Source organism: Triturus cristatus, chromosome 10 (genome assembly GCF_964204655.1).
Source record: "Triturus cristatus chromosome 10, aTriCri1.1, whole genome shotgun sequence".
In the NCBI taxonomy this organism is placed as follows: domain Eukaryota; kingdom Metazoa; phylum Chordata; class Amphibia; order Caudata; family Salamandridae; genus Triturus; species Triturus cristatus.
Window position 1 is genome coordinate 156,017,945 of NC_140593.1, and position 18,280 is coordinate 156,036,224.

The 18,280-nt window shown below is 44.0% G+C and overlaps 1 protein-coding gene across 1 annotated transcript in view; it reads right to left on the reverse strand.

The window, feature by feature from the left end:
• ACAD11 (acyl-CoA dehydrogenase family member 11) overlaps positions 1-18,280 on the reverse strand; it is a 366,306-nt gene that overhangs the window by 226,789 nt on the left and 121,237 nt on the right. Inside the window, exon 4 of the mRNA XM_085630689.1 lies at positions 15,611-15,772. Coding sequence (XP_085486815.1) covers positions 15,611-15,772 — 162 coding nt within the window. The remainder of the gene's footprint in view (positions 1-15,610; positions 15,773-18,280) is intronic.

Below are 18,280 nucleotides of genomic sequence, written 5' to 3' on the forward strand. Positions count from 1 at the left end.
GTCAGACCCTTTAATTTATTTCACCAGTGTTATATTAAAAACAGTGTCAAATATTGTGGCCTGAATTTACTAAGGGTGCCTGCGTGGCGCTACAAAGTTTTATGGTGCACCTGTTGGCTTTTACCATGGCTTTAAACTGGACGAACAGGCGCACACCTAAGTAAATAACGCACTGCGCATATTAATGACAGCTTGCTTCTCGGAGACAGAGAGAAGGAATTAAGCTGTCTTCAAAATTCAAGAAAGTGTATTTTCAATTTCTTCACTGTGTAATTGAGCCATTAGATGAGAACCTCTCCAAAGGTTAGTGTTTGGTATTTAATTTAATTTTAAATGACGATTACTATAATACGACTGGTACCCAGAATAGACAAAACACCTGGGGTAGATTCAGGAGAAATCAACCAATCACCTTCTCTGAATCCTCTGGAGGTTCAAGTGACTCTGATGCACAACCTGGTCCAAGCCGCATAGATAATCACTCAGGTCAGCCTTTTTTAGACCGAGGAGGCAAGAGGAGAGGGAGGGGGAGAACATGGCATCAGTATGCAGGGGAACGTCAAACCCGGAACAAATATTATCAATGGGGACCCCAACCATATTAAATGAAGCCAACAACGAGACTGAGAGTATTCCCATTTTTAATTTGTCCCAACACCTCCTATCCTCTGCTGAGATCTCCCTACTAAGTAAGGTACTATCTTTTGTGATAACTGAACATACAAATTTCTTTAATCTTAAAACAGAAATGTATCAGTTCTTCCATAAGATACGTCTGAAAATATTTTTTATGGGAAGAGATGATCCTTTGCAAGACTCGGTAACAGGACTCAGACCACCTTCGACTTTTTATCCAACCAATGGCATGATGCCGCCAGAACTGCTGACTTTTGAGAAGGTAATTCTGGCAGGGATAGATAACTTGAAAGATACTAAGCGATTTATTCCATACAATATCAGTTTGGATGAACGTACAGCTTTGCTGACACTAAAAAATGACAATTCGATTGTACTGAAACCTGCAGATAAAGGTGGTGGGATTGTCGTTCAGAATAGAGAAGACTATGACATAGAAATTAAGAGACAAGTAGGAGATAAAAACACTATAAAAAACTGGAGGCTAATCCACTTGCAGTAATTAAAGAAGAGATATTAAAAACAACAATAGAAGGCCTAGATCAAGGTTTCTTAAATAAAAAAGAATTTGAATATCTCAATATTGACTGTCCTAGAACCCCAGTTTTGTATACTGTAACGCCCTGAACGTCTCAGGATCGTTTAACAGACACGACAATGAGGACGCAACCACTTGTGAAGGGTTAGTTCTTTTAATGAAGGCAAATAAAATACAAAGAACAAACAAAAGTTATAGTCACTGGAATCCTCCAGGCTAAGTATGTTACCAGCCCACAGCACGGATGGTCCTAACCGTCCTCTGCATATACGCCGATCCCGGCGTATGCCAACAGAGGGCAGAAATTAAATGGCCGACAATGCCAATCGGTAGGCTGTGAGGGGCACGAAGAGTGTTGGGGAGAATCGAGGAGTCAGGGAAACACCCAGCCGGGGTCTCTACCTGAAGGGAGCAGCCGCTCAACCTCTTCCTCAGACTGCACCGGGACGCGGAGTCACCTCCTGGTGATGCGTCACCGATACCCCAATCACAAGCAAGAAGACTGAACCGAGAGCAGCCGCTCGATCGATCCTGTGGACTTCCGAGTCTGTAACGCGGCAAACACCTCCTGGTGTGCGTTACAGCTGGCAGTCCCTGTGTCTCTGGTCGGGCTGGGAGTTACGACTCCAACCAGCAAAAGCGCCACAGCGCTTGGACTCAGCCGAGTCAAAAAGCGAAGCTCAATGGTTGACCGGTAGAGCTTCCGGGTCCTTCACAGGTGACGATGGGGCAAGACACGGCCCAGGGAGTAACGACTCGACCGACCTCCGTTCTTGCCTTACTGGAGCACCACTCCGGAACACTGCTCTTCACGAAGCAGGTACGTCGGTGTAAACACAATATCCGACAGCCTTGTACCTCCCGGTTCCTCCCTTTATAGGGCGTGTTTTCCTTGAGTTATGTAACAGCTCTCCTGTTTACATAAGGGCGTGTTTCCCTTGAGTTATGTAACAGCTCTCCTGTTTACATAAGGGCGTGTTTCCCTTGAGTTATGTAACAGCTCTCCTGTTTACATAAGGGCGTGTTTCCCTTGAGTTATGTAACAGCTCTCCTGTTTACATAACCTCTCAACCGCTAAGCATCCTGGGAGATGTAGTCTGTTTTCGCTGGTTACCGTTTTCCTCCCCTCGTATGACAGGAATTCTTGACATATACTCTCCCTAAAATACATAAGAGTACCACCAACCCTCCTGGACGCCCTATTTTGTCGGGCTGTCGTTCAATTCTTGAACCCATCGGCAAATATATAGATTTTTTTATAAAAGACTACGTCCCTTTACAAGAAACTTATGTGAGAGATTCTATGCATATGATAAATCTTCTGGAAAATAGACCATAGGACATTACAAATAATTGGCTAGCTACTCTAGACATCACTTCATTGTACACGAACATACCCCAGCAAGAGTGTATAAAGGTGATCAAAGATCTATTAGATACTAGACCGAAACCTTACCAGGTTCCCACTACCTTTATTATCTCACTTTTGCGGATTGCATTGACACACAACTATTTTGTGTCAGATGGTGAATACTATCAACAGTGTTCCGGTACGAGTATGGGTGCAATTTTTGCCCCAAATTAGGCAAACATCTACATGAATCATATAGAACACAAGTACGTCCTCAATGACAACAATATATACCATTCCAAGATCACCTGCTGGAAAAGGTATATAGATGATATTTTTTTGATTTGGTCAGATACTGTCTCAGAGTTTAATGCTTTTGTTTTACACCGAACTACAATCCAACAACATTTGAGGTTTACATCTACTATACACAAATCTAGTATTGCCTTCCTAGATTTAAATGTATCACACGAAGAAGGAAAATTATATACCTCACTTCATAGAAAGCCCACGGAGCGCAACACGCTACTTGCCTACAATAGTCATCACTCACGTGCATTAAGAGATGGCCTACCCCATGGACAGTTTTTGCGACTACGTCGCAATTGCACAAAAAAAGAAGATTACACGAGGGAGGCGAATGTATTGCGTGAAAAATTGTTAATCAGAGGATATCCCAAAAAATTGGTGAAAAATTCCCTCAAAAGAGCATGGTTCTGCCCTAGAGAGACACTACTTACCCCAAAAGAAAGACCTAAAGTAAATAAACTAATTTGTGTCACCACTTTCGGTATACACACACTAATCAGATTCGGAAGTTAATTACAAAAAATTGGCACATCATTCGAAGTATAAATTCCAGCATTGATGTCCCGATGTTTGCCTTTAAAAGGGGCAAAAATATAAAAGATCATCTTATCAGATCTTCAATGGAAAAACCAGTACATTCAACAAGATCGCTGCAGTCATCTTGGGGGTTACCAGATATAAAAGGGCAGTATAAATGTGGTAACTGTGTTGCTTGTGAATTCACGGCCAACACAAAAAAATTTGTACATGGCAAGGTTGATCAACAACTAAACTTTTTCGCAAATTGTAACACCAAAAATGTAGTCTATTGTATATTGTGTCCCTGTGGACTATCCTACATATGCCAAACTCAACAAACCATTAAGGCACGGATTGGACAACTTCGAAGTAGGATTAGAAATTTGGTCCCGAATGCCCCCTTAGTAAACCATTTCTTGGAGAAGGGCCACACAGCAAACGATATCCGCTGGCAAGTGATAGACAAAGTGGTTGCCTCTAGTAGAGGTGGAGATCTATCACAGGCACTTCAGAGATTAGAGTGCCGTTGGATCGAACGCACTAACTCGATTGTACAAGGGTTGAATTCAGCAGAAGAATGGCGTGGGTTTGTCACCACCCTTGCCTAAATGAATTTGTTGATCACTTTGGTTCTATACATTCAGTCATGTCGATCATTATGCATTTTTGTTGTGGTCGGCTTGTCTATGTAATACTCTGATTATTTCATTGATATCTGCTAAGTAGAATCTGTTTTTTATATCACCTATGCCGATATGAAAGATGGTACAATTGTATTTATACACAAGATAATATCATAGACAGAATGCTGATTTCAGTGTGACAATGTTACATGTGTTCAGTTTACAAGTATGTGTATTAACTTAGTAAAAGTAATGAGTGGGTGTCAAAATAGTAAGGGGCCATTTCGAAGAAACATTGACTAAAATGATTTGGATTTAAAAATGCAGGCTATTGCTGAAAAAATCACATGTTCAACAAATAATGGGGAATTTTCCTCAGGGTTGCACCTATTGAAGGCTTTCATTGTTTGTTCTATACAGCTGATTCCGCACCTCTCCAATTAACATCATAATGTCACTGTATAATATACAAAAAGAAAACATTGTGGAATTCCGATGCCACAGGTAGATTGGACAATGTTCGTTCGATCTGTCCACCCTTTGTATTATTACAACACGTAACAAGCATCTGTTTGGTCTATTCATCGTGACACGAGAATATGGCATAAACAAAAAAAATTGGGGTGATACATACTTACAAGTGAAATAATTTATATATTCTTTTACCCAAAATATATAAATGAGGATAGTTGCCCAGTAATTGAGGACGCTTTTGTGGTGTATCCTTTATCAGAGGGGCTTGATTTATCTCCCATTGTGACTACTACACATGGACCAAATGTTCATTTGGTTTATTCACTTATTCACCACTCAATGTGACTGCACTATGCGGAATCAAGAGCTTGTCTCCGCTGTATCATTAGGCTTTGTATTGTAACATGCCTGTTACAAGAATAGTAAAGCGTTACCAAACAAAAAGTGAAAATCGCGTAAATCCCATCGTATAACTTTATTGACCATCATTGATTTGCACATTACCGTGTTGGCTTTGAAATGAGACGCGTTGAGTTGCGTAGCAACCGCTTTATCGTGTGAGAAGTGCCGTGATTGGTCTATTTAGGTTCTTACATGTTTGTATTATAATTTTTCACTCTATAATAGTGGACTTCCTGCCTGTCAAAATAATAATCTAAGTATTGCAAAATAAAAAAGCAAGCCCCGCATAAATTTCATCATGTATATTTACTGACCACCGTTTGCTTGCACACCACCGTGCTTGTAACGAGTTGCTTAGCAACCTTTCTCGCGTGAAAGAAATGATGTGATTGGTCTGTTTACAGCCAACCACGTTTATAGTCTGATCGTAGTTCACCACTCTGGCTGATTGTACCGAGCGGACTGTTTGCCGTTTGCCCGTAGTAGCGCCAGACGACATAACGTCTTCGTGAGAGGTAGGAAAGTTTTTCCTTATACCTGCGCATTGAATGAGATGGTGAATAGGTAAACCTTATTCTAAGGTTCCTTTTTCTTTTAATTTGATTTCAGTAACTCCCGATACCGGCGATATTGAGAACACAGTTGACATACTATGGCTATATCCTTTAGAATCTTCGTTATCAGACCTACTCGCTTGCGCTAAAAAGTATTCATTGGGCATATGTGAGACAAATACCGATTGTGGAATTGTTTCCTCCTGTTCTAACCCTCACAGGGGTAAGTGACAACGTTATGCACCAGCAAACTAGTGCATTCTCCTGTTGTTTTGCGATCATTAATCTTTCTATATTTTACATCTACAGCACCCGGCCGGGTACTCTGTGAGTTATTTTGCTTCACTCCTAGCACGGTGACACTTTTTTGACGTGTTGGTCATTACTAGTATCGTTCAGGTAGAAAGGCCCTACCACATCAATTTAATATAATATCTCCTTCTCTAAATAATATCGCACATTGACGGTATTTTCATTTAATTCCTAGGTGTCCCTATACTAAATTGTCCTGAAGATACCCTCTATTGCAAATAGGGTCGAAACGTCGTTGACGAGATTTAAGAGGCGAACCACTATCCAACACTTATGACAAATAAGTGTTGATGAACTGCATCTCACTAATTCCCTTTTTTTGGTCGCCCATACAATGAATAATTGAAACCTTTTATGTTGCACTTTGTTGTTAAAATTGTGTTGTTTAGGTTTATTCACTGTCTTTCACTGGGACACTTTTCAGAATTGTCTAAAGAAACTGTCATTTTGTTTGGAATGTATATTGTGAAATTGTTTTTAGTAAAGACTTTTTCATTGTAAACATAAAGAACAATGTTTTTTACCAAGTTTCTAATGTGTGTGGTCAACTTTCCTTTCTGACGTCACGTTAACACTTTGTTGTTATTGCCATTGGGCTTTGTATATTACATATTTGGTTATTAAGCCATACGAGCCATTGTTTCTGTCCAATAGCTAAAGAGATTCGTGGCGGCAGCTGTCCCCATTTGTAGGCCGCATTCTTCCTGGACAATGGCGGACAGCAGAAGGTAGAGAAGCCCCATGCCTCTGCATGGAGGAGCGGCGCCTCCATATGGCTCGTGCCTGGGCAGATGTTCCGACAGGGTGACCTTGTCCCACCATTTTGTCACCGCCTCCCTAGACGTTGCATGTGCTTCAATCACGCACGGTTTGACAGAACCTTTTTGCAGGCACGTCTGGTGAAAGCATTCTCTGCATGTCCAGCTGATAGCCAAAGACACCTCCCACTGGCAGCATCCACCCCTCCCCCACCCCCGCTTATATTGTCCAGCGCAATTTAGTGAAAGAATCTCCCTGGAGCGCACCTAGACACTTCTGCCGTCATTCCGTTATACGCTGCTTTGTTATGCAAATCAGTTCCTGTCTCACTGCTGGGCTATCAGTGATGAGAAAATTCCAACTTTGAAGGCCTGTCTTTTTAATAACCTCGTTCAGGGCACTAGTCAGACCCTTCAATTTATTTCACCAGTGTTATATTCAAAACAGTGTCAAATAGTGTGGCCTGAATTTACTAAGGGTGCTTGCGTCGCGCTACAAAGTTTTATGGTGCACCTGTTGGCTTTTACCATGGCTTTAAACTGGACGAACAGGCGCACACCTAAGTAAATAACGCTCTGCGCATATTAATGACAGCTTGCTTCTCGGAGACAGAGAGAAGGAATTAAGCTGTCTTCAAAATTCAAGAAAGTGTATTTACAATTTCTTCACTGTGTAATTGAGCCATTAGATGAGAACCTCTCCAAAGGTTAGTGTTTGGTATTTAATTTAATTTTAAATGATAAGATTACAGCATGGGTGGCAGCCAAAATCCACGTTTTATTTGGGGCAGTTTTACTTAGCGCAAACTTTGCCCAAGAGCATTTTACCACAGACACAGGACAAGTTGCACGTTTTGTTTCTGCTGCACAGGGCCGGACTGGGAACCAAAACCGGCCCTGGCAAAGTGCTCGGCCAGCCCCCCGGGGCTTGGGGGTGCCGCCGAGCTCTGTGCCAGGGCCGGTTTTCGGCCGATTTTGTTACAGGGCCGATTTTGCAGCTATGCTGCAAATACTGCCCTGTAACAAAAACGGCCCCCAGGGGCCCAAAACCGGCCCCCACCCGTGCGGCGCACCGGGGGATTGCCCGGTGCCCGCTACGGCCAGTCCGGGCCTGCTGCTGCACACGGAGATTTATTCTCATTCGAATCTGGTTCTTTCAAATACTAGTTCAGCAGGTGTCGACGGGGGACTCATCATCTTCCGGCTTAGCTAGTTTTTGGCTCCAGGTTCCAAAAGGACCTCGAGCTGAGCAAAGCCAGGCATCTGGCTCGGGGATAAACTCCCTGAGGTTTGCCCACCGCTAAATTATAGTTTTCCCACGATGACGCACTTTCAAACTATAAGGAAGAACGTTTTAACTGTTAAAGTTATTAAATAGCACAGAGTGGCACAGAGAGATGAGATATCTTCACTTACAGAAACTACGGAAAATGCAGCAGGCAAGAGGATTATATGAGATAGCTGGGGTCTCCATTTTTTTTTTGTTGAAACATTTTTTATTATTTTCGTACCAACATCCCAATACAATTCCACAACAGCCCCAGCCCGCCACCGGAGAGTGTCACACATGACATTGCAACTAGTTGTGCATAAGAAAAGTCACCCTTCCCACCTGGGCTCCCCCCACCCTCTCCCTCCCTCAACCCATGTCAGTGTGCCCCCATCTACCTATCCTCCCCCTGATGTGACCCCCCCAGTACTATGATTCGTGTATGGGTACTCAAACCTATCTCTGGCAACTTGGGCTTTCCCCCATGTCCAGCCGCGTCTCATGTGTCCACCCATCATCATGGCCCCCCTCCTACTCCCCACTTGTCGCTTCCTCCTGTCGATCAGGTATGCTCCCTTCTCCTCCCGTGTCAGACACCAGCCCCTGAAGTTCCACCACCAATGCCTCCCATGCACGGGCCGTCGCTAATGCCTTTTCGTCATTCCTCCTATGCGCTAATTGCAACCGAAGTGTGCCCTCTGCGCCTGCCCATTTCGCAAACGCCGTCCTCCACCTCAGAAAGCTAGGCCCCACCCGTGATTTCCAATGCATGGTTAGCTCCCTCTTAGCCATAATCAACCCTAAGTCATAGAACTTACTGGTAACCTTCGTTCGGCGGGTGTGGGGGAACCAGAGCAACAGGCAGGCCCCCATTTCCGAAGCGATGGTGCGGTCTGTCACCTGATTCAGGCAGTCTATGACGTCTTCCCAGTAGTTACCCAACTCCGCGCATTACCAAAACATATGTCGAAAATCAGCCCCATCCCCCCCACAGCGCGGGCACTGAGAGTGTGCACCCCCAAAATATTGCAATATCTTAACTGGCATCAGGTAAGTCCTGTGTAGTGTAAAAAACTGAACCAGCTGAAACCGGGCATTACGCGTTCCCTTCCAGGCCCGCCGCACCAGCGCTGACCATGTCGACTCGGGGATGGGCTTCCCAAGGTCCGCTTCCCACCTATCCCTCAACGTGTCTAGGGGCACCAAGCATGCCGTCGACAGCCTTCGATAGAGGCAGGTAATAGCCTTGGACGTCCCCGCCGCCATAACCACGTATTGGCAACCCGCGGCGACCGGCGGCTCCGAGAGCCCCACATTCCAATGCCTCTGGAGGCCCGCTACGAGGGCAGCGTGAAGTAAATAGTCTTCCCGTGGGAGCCCATAAGAGTCCTGCATGTCCTGGAAGGGCAACAGCACCCCCTCCCTAAATAAATCGCCCACTACTTGTATGCCCAGCTCCTCCCAAACGGCTAGTCCCGACCAATCGCCCCCGTGCGGGAGCGCCGTGCGGCCCTCTTCTGACACCGGTTCCAGCACAGTCTGAGGGTGCGTTCCTCCAGAGTGAGCTGGGCGAGGTCCATCCGTTGCTGAAGGACTATGAAAGCGAGCACATGACGAGGAATCAACCTGCCCTGCCCTGCGGGCCCTCTGGGCCTCTATACTCCCTAGCCACCGCCTGTGTGAGCCATTGGAGTTGTGCTGCCAGGTAGTACCACTCGAAGTCCGGGACCGCCAGGCCCCCCTCTGCCCTTGGCCGCCGCAGTGTGGTCAAAGCCACCCGCCGCCGTCCCGAGCCCCATATGAAGCCCGTAGACAGCGCACGAAGCCGCTCAAAAAACGATGCCGGTATCCATATGGGCAATGTACGAAAAAAGTACAGGAGGCGTGGCAGCGCCACCATCTTCAGCAGCGCCACCCTCCCAGCACATGAAAGTGGGAGCGTACTCCAAAAACCTATGCTGCCACGCAAGCCCCGGATTGCTCTGCCGACATACCCTTCCAGCAGATCAGGCTGGGTGTGATAGATATTATCCCCCAAATAACGCAGACAGCGACCCTCCCATCGTATCACTCCCAGCGATTGGGGGGCCTGTCCATTAGGCAACAACGGGAACAAGCATGTCTTGCCCCAGTTTACTTTGAGCCCCGACAGGCGACCAAAGACCTCCAACAAGGCGGTCGTTCCGCGTAGTGCGCCTTCTGTGTCTGCCAAAATAGATGGGGTCTCCATGCCATCCACCTGCAGTGTTGCTTTAAGGGTCATGAACTAGAAAGTTTCCCTTTTCAGTCATCTCTTTTTGTCCTACTTATATTTGCAGAAAATTGATATGACTACCTAAAAAGAGGCCCTGGGACTGCAGAACACCTTATCTACCAGGAACAATTGCTTTGCATTGATTTCTGACAAGACTGCTTTTAAAATGTATCAGAACATTGGAATGTTGGGGGCTCCATTGAAAACAATGGAGTGTTCCGGGCTTATAATGGCTGGTATAAGCCCGGAGCTCCAACATTCCAATGTGTCTTTGTCTGTGAACAAAGGCATCAGGGAACCCGAGGGGATTTTAGTCCCCTCGCGCTCCCTGAAGGCTTTGTTTTGTTAGAACATTCTGCCCTCTAGTGGCAGAATGTTCTATTAGCCTTATAGCCCTTCGTAGCAGGGCTATAACGGCTTTTAAAGTCCCACTGCTTTGTTAAAGTCCCTCGCCTGTCCTTTACCCTGTGGCAGGTTTACCTCAAAGAACGCCTGCCGACTGTGGATAGATCCTGTGGCGGGATGCTGTTTGGGAATAAGAAGAAAGTTCAGGGTGGTCTTGAGTGTGACGGTGGTGTGTATTAGACGTAAAAGTTACAATTTGGTTTTATTTTACAGCTCATCGTTTAATAGTACGTTTCTGCTGATATAGAATACAGAAATAAATCCCGAGGCGCCTGAAAGCATTTGCATATTGCGAAACTATTTACAAAATGATTTGCGACTGCAACATCGGCCATTTTTTATATACTAAGATTTGCAAAACATAGGGGTGCGAAAATTGCACAGTGTTGTTTCTCTGCAGGGAATCCTTAATTTGTGACATAAATTTGCAATTCTAATATTGTGATACCAATTACATAGTCGCCATTCACATGTACCAAACATTTGCAAATTCTGACTACTCACACAAACAGCATGTGTAAATTTACCATCAAGTGGAAGCAGATGGTAATCAGGTGCAAAGTACACAAGCATTTGCATAGCTAATAGGTCTCGCCTTTGGGACATTATAAGTGTTTAGCCATGCAACAGTTGATGTTACACCAAGGATATTGTGCTGCATAATTAAATACTTATAAGGTCCCAAAGGCGAGACTTATTTGCTATGCCAATGCTTGTTTTGTAAATTGCGATCATTAAGGAATCGCAATTATGGAATCACAAAAGCCTATGCATGTAGGAATCGCAAAGAAATAGCAATTTGTACAAATTCCTTAATTGCGACTCGGAAATTGCGAGTCAGAATTAAGGAATGGCTTCCCATTCATTCCCATGTGCCTACAGGCCCATAGGAATTAATGGGAATTGAATGCGCAATTTGCGAATACCCAATAGGTACTCGCAAATTGCGCATGCAATTTCAAGGGTGCAAGGGTACCAAAAGGACATCCTGTTGCACCCCTGAAATATGCATGTGTGCAGATGTTGCGCACACACATGCCTCAAGGGCATGTGTGTGTGTGTAACATCGAAAAAATGCACTTTAGTGCATTTTTCAAAGTTTGTGCAAATTACCATCAAGTTCAAATTGATGGTAATTTGCGACCCCTAATAGCGAAATTGCTATTTGTGATTGCATCATGCATTGAATTTAGGGAATCGCAATTTGCGATTCCCTACAAGCAATCGCAATTTAAGTAATTGCTATTTTAGTGATTGCTTAAATTGTGAATTTTGCATTTGCGGTGATGCATCCCAAATGCAAAAATACTGGTCGCAAAGGGGCATATTCTGCGAATCTGCCCGCTTGAGACCGGTTTTTCAGTTGATGCATGGGGCCCTAAGTGATTTGTCCAGAATCATAGGATGTTGAGCCGACGCAGAGACTCGAACCTGGCTCCCCAATTCCAAAGTTGGTAGCTCTGACCGTTAAGTGTTTCAAGGGGGAACCTACAGGCATGTCTTAAAATCATAAACAGGAGGAAGTTCAACAGTTTTAACCGCTGGGGGAGCAGGATCATGCTTTCATCAAAGGCTAGCACCTAGATTTACTAAGGGTTGCACGACCAGAGCTGCCGACTTTGGAACTGGGAAACCTGGTTTGAGTCTCGGCGTCTGCTCAACATCCTGTGATTCTGGGCAAGTCAGTTAATCTCCAGGTGCCTACTAAAAATGAATGTGTCCATGTGTAATTTAACTTGTGCTCATGTAAAAGCGCGCCAATACCTACGTGTCGAGTTCGCACTATATAAAAAGTGCACAAAAAAAAGTGGCTCTCTAGCAGTGCACCTTTTTTTGTACTGTGCTTCTAAAGTGTATGCTTTTAAACTGTTTTGGGGCTGACTCCTTTAAAAAAAATTGTGTTTATAATTTGCATGTTATGAAATTAAATTTATGGTCTGCATAGCTACATTTCTTTCTTTAACCTACATGCATTTAATGTAAAAATGTGTTATTATACGCATTTAAAGCATACTGGCTAGCTGCATAAGTTTGAAAACAACTTGATTGATTTGCTTTCTGTGAGCATAATTTTGATGCAGGGATTATAATTTTATTATTTAGGAGGAGCAGGATCACACATGCATCAAAGGCTAGCGCCTAGTTTACTAAGGGTTGTACGGTTGCGCACGTGACCCTGTGCAATGCTGCCCTCTAGTGGTGCACCATTTCAATGGTAAGTAAATCGATACAATTATTTATGCAGCTTAATGCCAACTGAGCGCGTGCGAAATACATCTGTAAATAACCCCCAAGTCTGCAGACTGGAGGCGGCCGCACACAGGAGCTTGTGAGCACAGGGGGCCTACAGCTGGCAAAATAGCTCTGTGAGTTAAGTGATTGCTGCAGAGTATTATTCTGCAGCTCAAACTCAGTCTACTACAGCCTTCTGCTCCCTCCAAGCGCGTCCAACTGAGTAGCTGTTATTTCCGGCACCTGGAAACGGCAGAAGCGTGGTACGAAGAGCTATACAGTAAACACTTTCATTTTGTTAATCCCACACATAAATACCAATAAAAAATAATAAGCAGTATTGGGCAAAAGCGGGTTGTTTTAGGGTGCTCTTCACACATGGGTGCACGGGGTGAACCTGGACCCTGGAGGGGGGCTGCATTGAAAGGTTTATAGGGGAGGGGAGTTCCTCCTTATACTTGACACACAGAGGCTTAACATACAGCCTTTTCATCGCTGCACACACGGCTACATTTCTTTGTTTCTTACACACTCAGTATTGTCAGGGGCGGCTCCTCCACTAGGGCTGAGGAGCGTCGCCCCACTGCCATTTTATGTTTCTGCTTCTCGCACTGCAAGACGCAAGTCGCTTTTAAATTTGAAAATGGCCGTATGTGGTCACCAATCCAGATGTTGCCTAATTTAGAAATGTCAATAAGATCCAAGAGCGAAAAACCTCTAGAAAGCAGTGTGTTTAAGCCAATTACCATACCACCAAGAGCTTCCACCTTCAAGATTTTTTCCCATAAAAAATAGTGAAGTGCTTGATTTCAGCACCTCAAATAGGTCACAGTGGCAGGCGAAAGAACATTGGTAAATTGATGGATTGCTTATGGTGGATTGGACTCACGTGATGAGCTAACATCATTTTAATGAGCAAGTTGATGAAATGAACAGCAGCAGCAGCTCCCCCACACTGGCGGAGGCGCGTCACCCCGCTGACAGGCTCATTGCCAGCAAATGAAAAATAAAATGAAGTTCTAGCGTCGTATTATTTTTAATTTGCCGGCTCTGAGCCAGCGTGTGCAGGGAGGGGCGGGTAGGCATGAGAGGAGGAGTGCTATGTGCACTCCCTAAGTGCGCATATGTTTTTGGCTGGCTGTCTCAGGCCAACCAAAACACACATGCGCACTTAGGTTTCTCCAGCCTGGAGGCACTGAAAAGCTGAGATAGAGAAACGCTCACAGGCTTCCTGGATTGTGCGGAAAACCTTTCCAGCCCGCTCATATCAATCCCTGCGCTGCAGCACAGGGATTGGATGGGAGTCTGTCCCAGGGGCTGCTGGGACCAAGAAAAGGACAGACAGCACGACACGGGAGGTGGCCGACGGCTTTAGGTAAGTTCTTTTTATTTTTAACATATTATTCCTAACACCCCCCTCCTTGTATGATTCTCCCTCCCGCGCTCCCTCCACCTTCCCACCACCCTTTGTTTGTGGTGGCCGCCACTGGTGAGCAGCTATGATTCAGCTCAGCAGGCTTACGCATAAGAAATGTCAAGACCAAGTTAAGGTCCCACTGTAGCATCACAAACTGGAAGGGAACAAGTGTGCTGAATCTTTATTAAACATCACCACAATAGGTTGGTCTGGCAAATGTTGAAATGCCAAAACAGCAGACAAACTTAAACAGTGCCAAATGCAAGGCCTTGCAGAGCAAAAAACACACCCAAAGGACCTCCAATGGCTTTGCTTGTAAGGGGTCAGTCTTGTAAATGGCACACCAGGACAAAATTTGCACCAGTGCCCGACAAATACATTTTGTGAAAGGCTGTCTGGCGGCAAGGATGACATGCATCCCTTCAAGCAGCAAATCAAACACTTTCTTTCCTATAATAAACTCCGAGCAAAAAAATAAAAAAGTTGGCAAAAATCTCTTTTCTGCTGATCAATGTACAATAAAAAAAAAAAAAATCATAATAAGTCGAAGCCTGTTTTCGTTTTTGTTGTTTAAACTGCAACTACAATGAGGCTCAATGACGTGCATGTCACCTTGTCTCTTGGCAGCAGGCATTTGGGAAACAGCCTTTACAATGGAAGCGTTACAACGCATGCCATTACAACGCATGTTGTTACAGCGGGAAAGGCTTGTTGCAGTGGGTAGAAGGTGTTGGAGTTAACTCCAACACCTTACCTACTGTTGCACACACCGGAGTTGGAATAGTAAATTATACTATTCCAACTTCCAGCGCACCCCCGACAGCAAGTCGGGGTAAAGGTATGCGTTGTGACGGCATGCGTTGTAATGGCATGCGTTGTAATGTCATACAACCCAGACATTTTAACATCACAGATGAACTGTAATTATTACAGTTGAGAAGCCAAGTCATTTTATTACAGGTGACTCTATAAGTCACAGCTCAACTGTAGTGGGATATCACAGTCAGATTTGTGTACTGGGATTTCAGGATTACGTGTATTGTATGGAGATGCCACACTTCTTGTTGAAGAATACATTAGAATGAAGTGCGGACTATCCACTCATTCTATGAGATGCAAATCTTTTTCTATCACGTATCGTTCTTAGAGCAGGTCAGCATTGGTCTTTCATGTGAATTGGAACACTTTTTTCCTTTTCATAGGTGAATTCATTCTGTTAACATTCCATGAAAATGCTGTAATCATCAGTTTTGTACAAATGTATATATTTTATTATACTTATAGTATCTTCATACTCTTCCAAATTGAATACTTAAGGAAACTAATATCTATCTGTGCATGAAAAAATATTTATTGGAACACCTTAAGATTAACAGAAAGTAGGCAAGACTCTGAGGCAGAAGACAAACAGAGGTTACTAAACAGGCTTAAGGATACACAGAAAGGGGCCAGGTTTTGTCTCATCTGATTGACACATATGATCATAAATGCTTTTGGCCATAAAGCACAATAAATATCCATCAGTAAATTTGCAGTTCCCCTTCCTCAGGGGTTACCTGTCTCCTGCAGTATCCTTCTCCTCTGCCAAATCCTTTGAGGTCCAGTGCATTCACATCCAATGCATGTAGCTGCGCAATGGTTTCAGCCACGGCAACGTACAGGGCACAGCGCTCTGCTGGACTGACTCCAGGCAAGGAGCTATCTCTGAAGATGCGTCCCTGCAAAAAAGGCATTCTTTAAAGAAAAGAACATTACCCACACTCCAGCACCGCTTTGACTTCACTCGCTGCCTATGCCCACGGGCAAGGGACGTTCCTGCCATCTTTCTGTACATGTTGGCATGTGCTACAAAATGCCTATAATGGCATCAGTCAATAGTGAACCAATCATTGCAGCAGTCTTCTAGGTCCAGCATTTGCACTAAAGATCAGGATTCAAGACAGAGATCTATTTCAATGGAGGGCTCATAGACAGAATATAGATCACACATTTCTAACTCAACTTAGACCTCATTATGAGTGGCCCTTAATTCCAGTGGGCGCAGTAACTGCAGTTGCCGGGTCCATCAGAAACACAGGATTAGAGGGAACACTGCTGATGGGCTGTATTCCATGCAAAGGCTTCACCTGCTATAGGTAGATGAAGTCTCCAGGTTGAACAGCTGGAAATATGTCGAAATCAGCAGGTTACGCCTGATTTTAGCATGTTGTTGACCACAAACTTGTAAATTCTGTTATTTCCATCCCCCTGAATTATTCAAAGCCACAGAAATTCAGGAGCTGTGTAATAACAGGGTCTGGGCCTCTCTAATGAGGCCTAATATGCATTTATACTCAAGAGGCAGGGCCTGTTGGAGCCTGGTTACTAAATGAAAACCTCAAAGCTACTGGTGAGCCAGAGTCCCTGAAAGAAAGTTCCATGGTACAGTGTTCAGAGGAGGAAAGGACTGAAACTACTTACAACAAAGCCAGTGCTTTAAAGAGCTCGCTAACAAATACTGACTCGCGTAGGAAGAAAGCTCGGCAAACTCAGGCGAGCGTTGTAAACAAGAAGGAATAGAAGGGTCTCTCTCAAGGCCTACCACCCTATGATTGCACATGGTAGATTTAGAGAAGCCTGCAATAAAGCCCTCTGACCAGACCTTGAAAGAATTAAGCAGATAGGCACCCAAGACTATATCCCTTACTAGACCTTGCAAATGTCCGTGTCCGGATCGGAGGGTTACGTGAAATCTGCATCCAGTCTGACTTTGTTGATGTGGAGAGAGCTTCAGTTTCTAGATCTGTGATATTTAATTCCCCTTCCAGTAGATTCTGGCCAGCTTAAGAGTTTTATTACTGTCACAACTCAAATCTAAATATGGATGCAGCACATCATTTCAATCAGTACGAGTCTAATCAACTCAACTCAGGTCTGAGGGATGTTGTTCCTCTACCCTGGGGTTCCTAGGTTTAATTTTTAGTAACAGGAAGTCGAGATCTTGTCAATATTAGCTCACGATCTGCCCATTACTTATGTCTGATTTCATTGCACACATTTAATCTATTTTTTTACGAAGTTCTAAAATATTCAAAACTGCCTACCCCCCCAAAATATCCATCCTTTTATAAAAGTGGCCCATGCATACGACATTTATAGAGTTTCCCGCCAAACTCTGTATTTTGTTAAGAATGTTTTTTCAATTAGCCAGCAAGATAGATGAGCAAGTTAAATACTCCTTCTACACACAGCGATCAACAGGTATGAGTTCAAAGCCCAGGAAGGCCCAGCTCACACTCAAGGTCTATGGAATGGATACTAACATGGTCCCTAAATTTAACACCTGTTATTTAAAATGCTTAGAAGGGGCAGGAATACATTAAGCACAAACCTGACTGACTCCAAACACTCCGCGAATGGATTACTTATCAAGAAACTGCTTTTTCGAGACTGCATTTCCCTAGTGTTACAATGGAAGAAATGCAGATCCTGGAAAGACGATTGTATGTCGTTAGCACACATGTGATAGATACAATGCTTTGAACTTTTCAATGCGTTGCATTAGATCATGGGTCCTTGCCACACATCCCCTCTCTCTCTCTCTCTCTCTCTCTCTCTCTCTCTCTCTATATATATATATATATATATATATATATATATAAATATATTTATTCGAAAACTCTCCAAATGTGCAATCACGCACAAAGATAGGAACGGACAACTTGAATTGCCAATGCTCAAAAATCGGATTTATTTAGTCAAGATAAGTGCACAGCTCGTATATATATATATATGTGGTCATTTAGAAAACAAGGGCTAAAGTGGAGTTAAATGTGAGGAACGTAGTTAGATTCAACGTAAAATAAAAAACGTAGAAATTCACTGGAAAAAAAACACTGTTTTAAATCCAAATACGCACTCAAATTCACCAGTTATACATAACTGACATAAGTATAACTTGCACCGCCGTAGATTTCAAGCATCATCAGTGATGTATTATGTGATATAACACGCAGTGTAAGGTATACTTATCTCAGCACTCGCTCCAGAACTCACCTGCGGATAACTGAGGGAGTGCAAGAATTATCGTGCCTGGTACCTACCACATGCAGACAGCCGCATGGAATTCAGATACCTGTACAACAGGAGTGTGAGCAGGGATCAGAATATTGTCCCTTATTGGTGCCACAGAGTAGCAAGGTAATGGGAACAGACACCTATTAACATGGAAAACGATAGTGTCCATA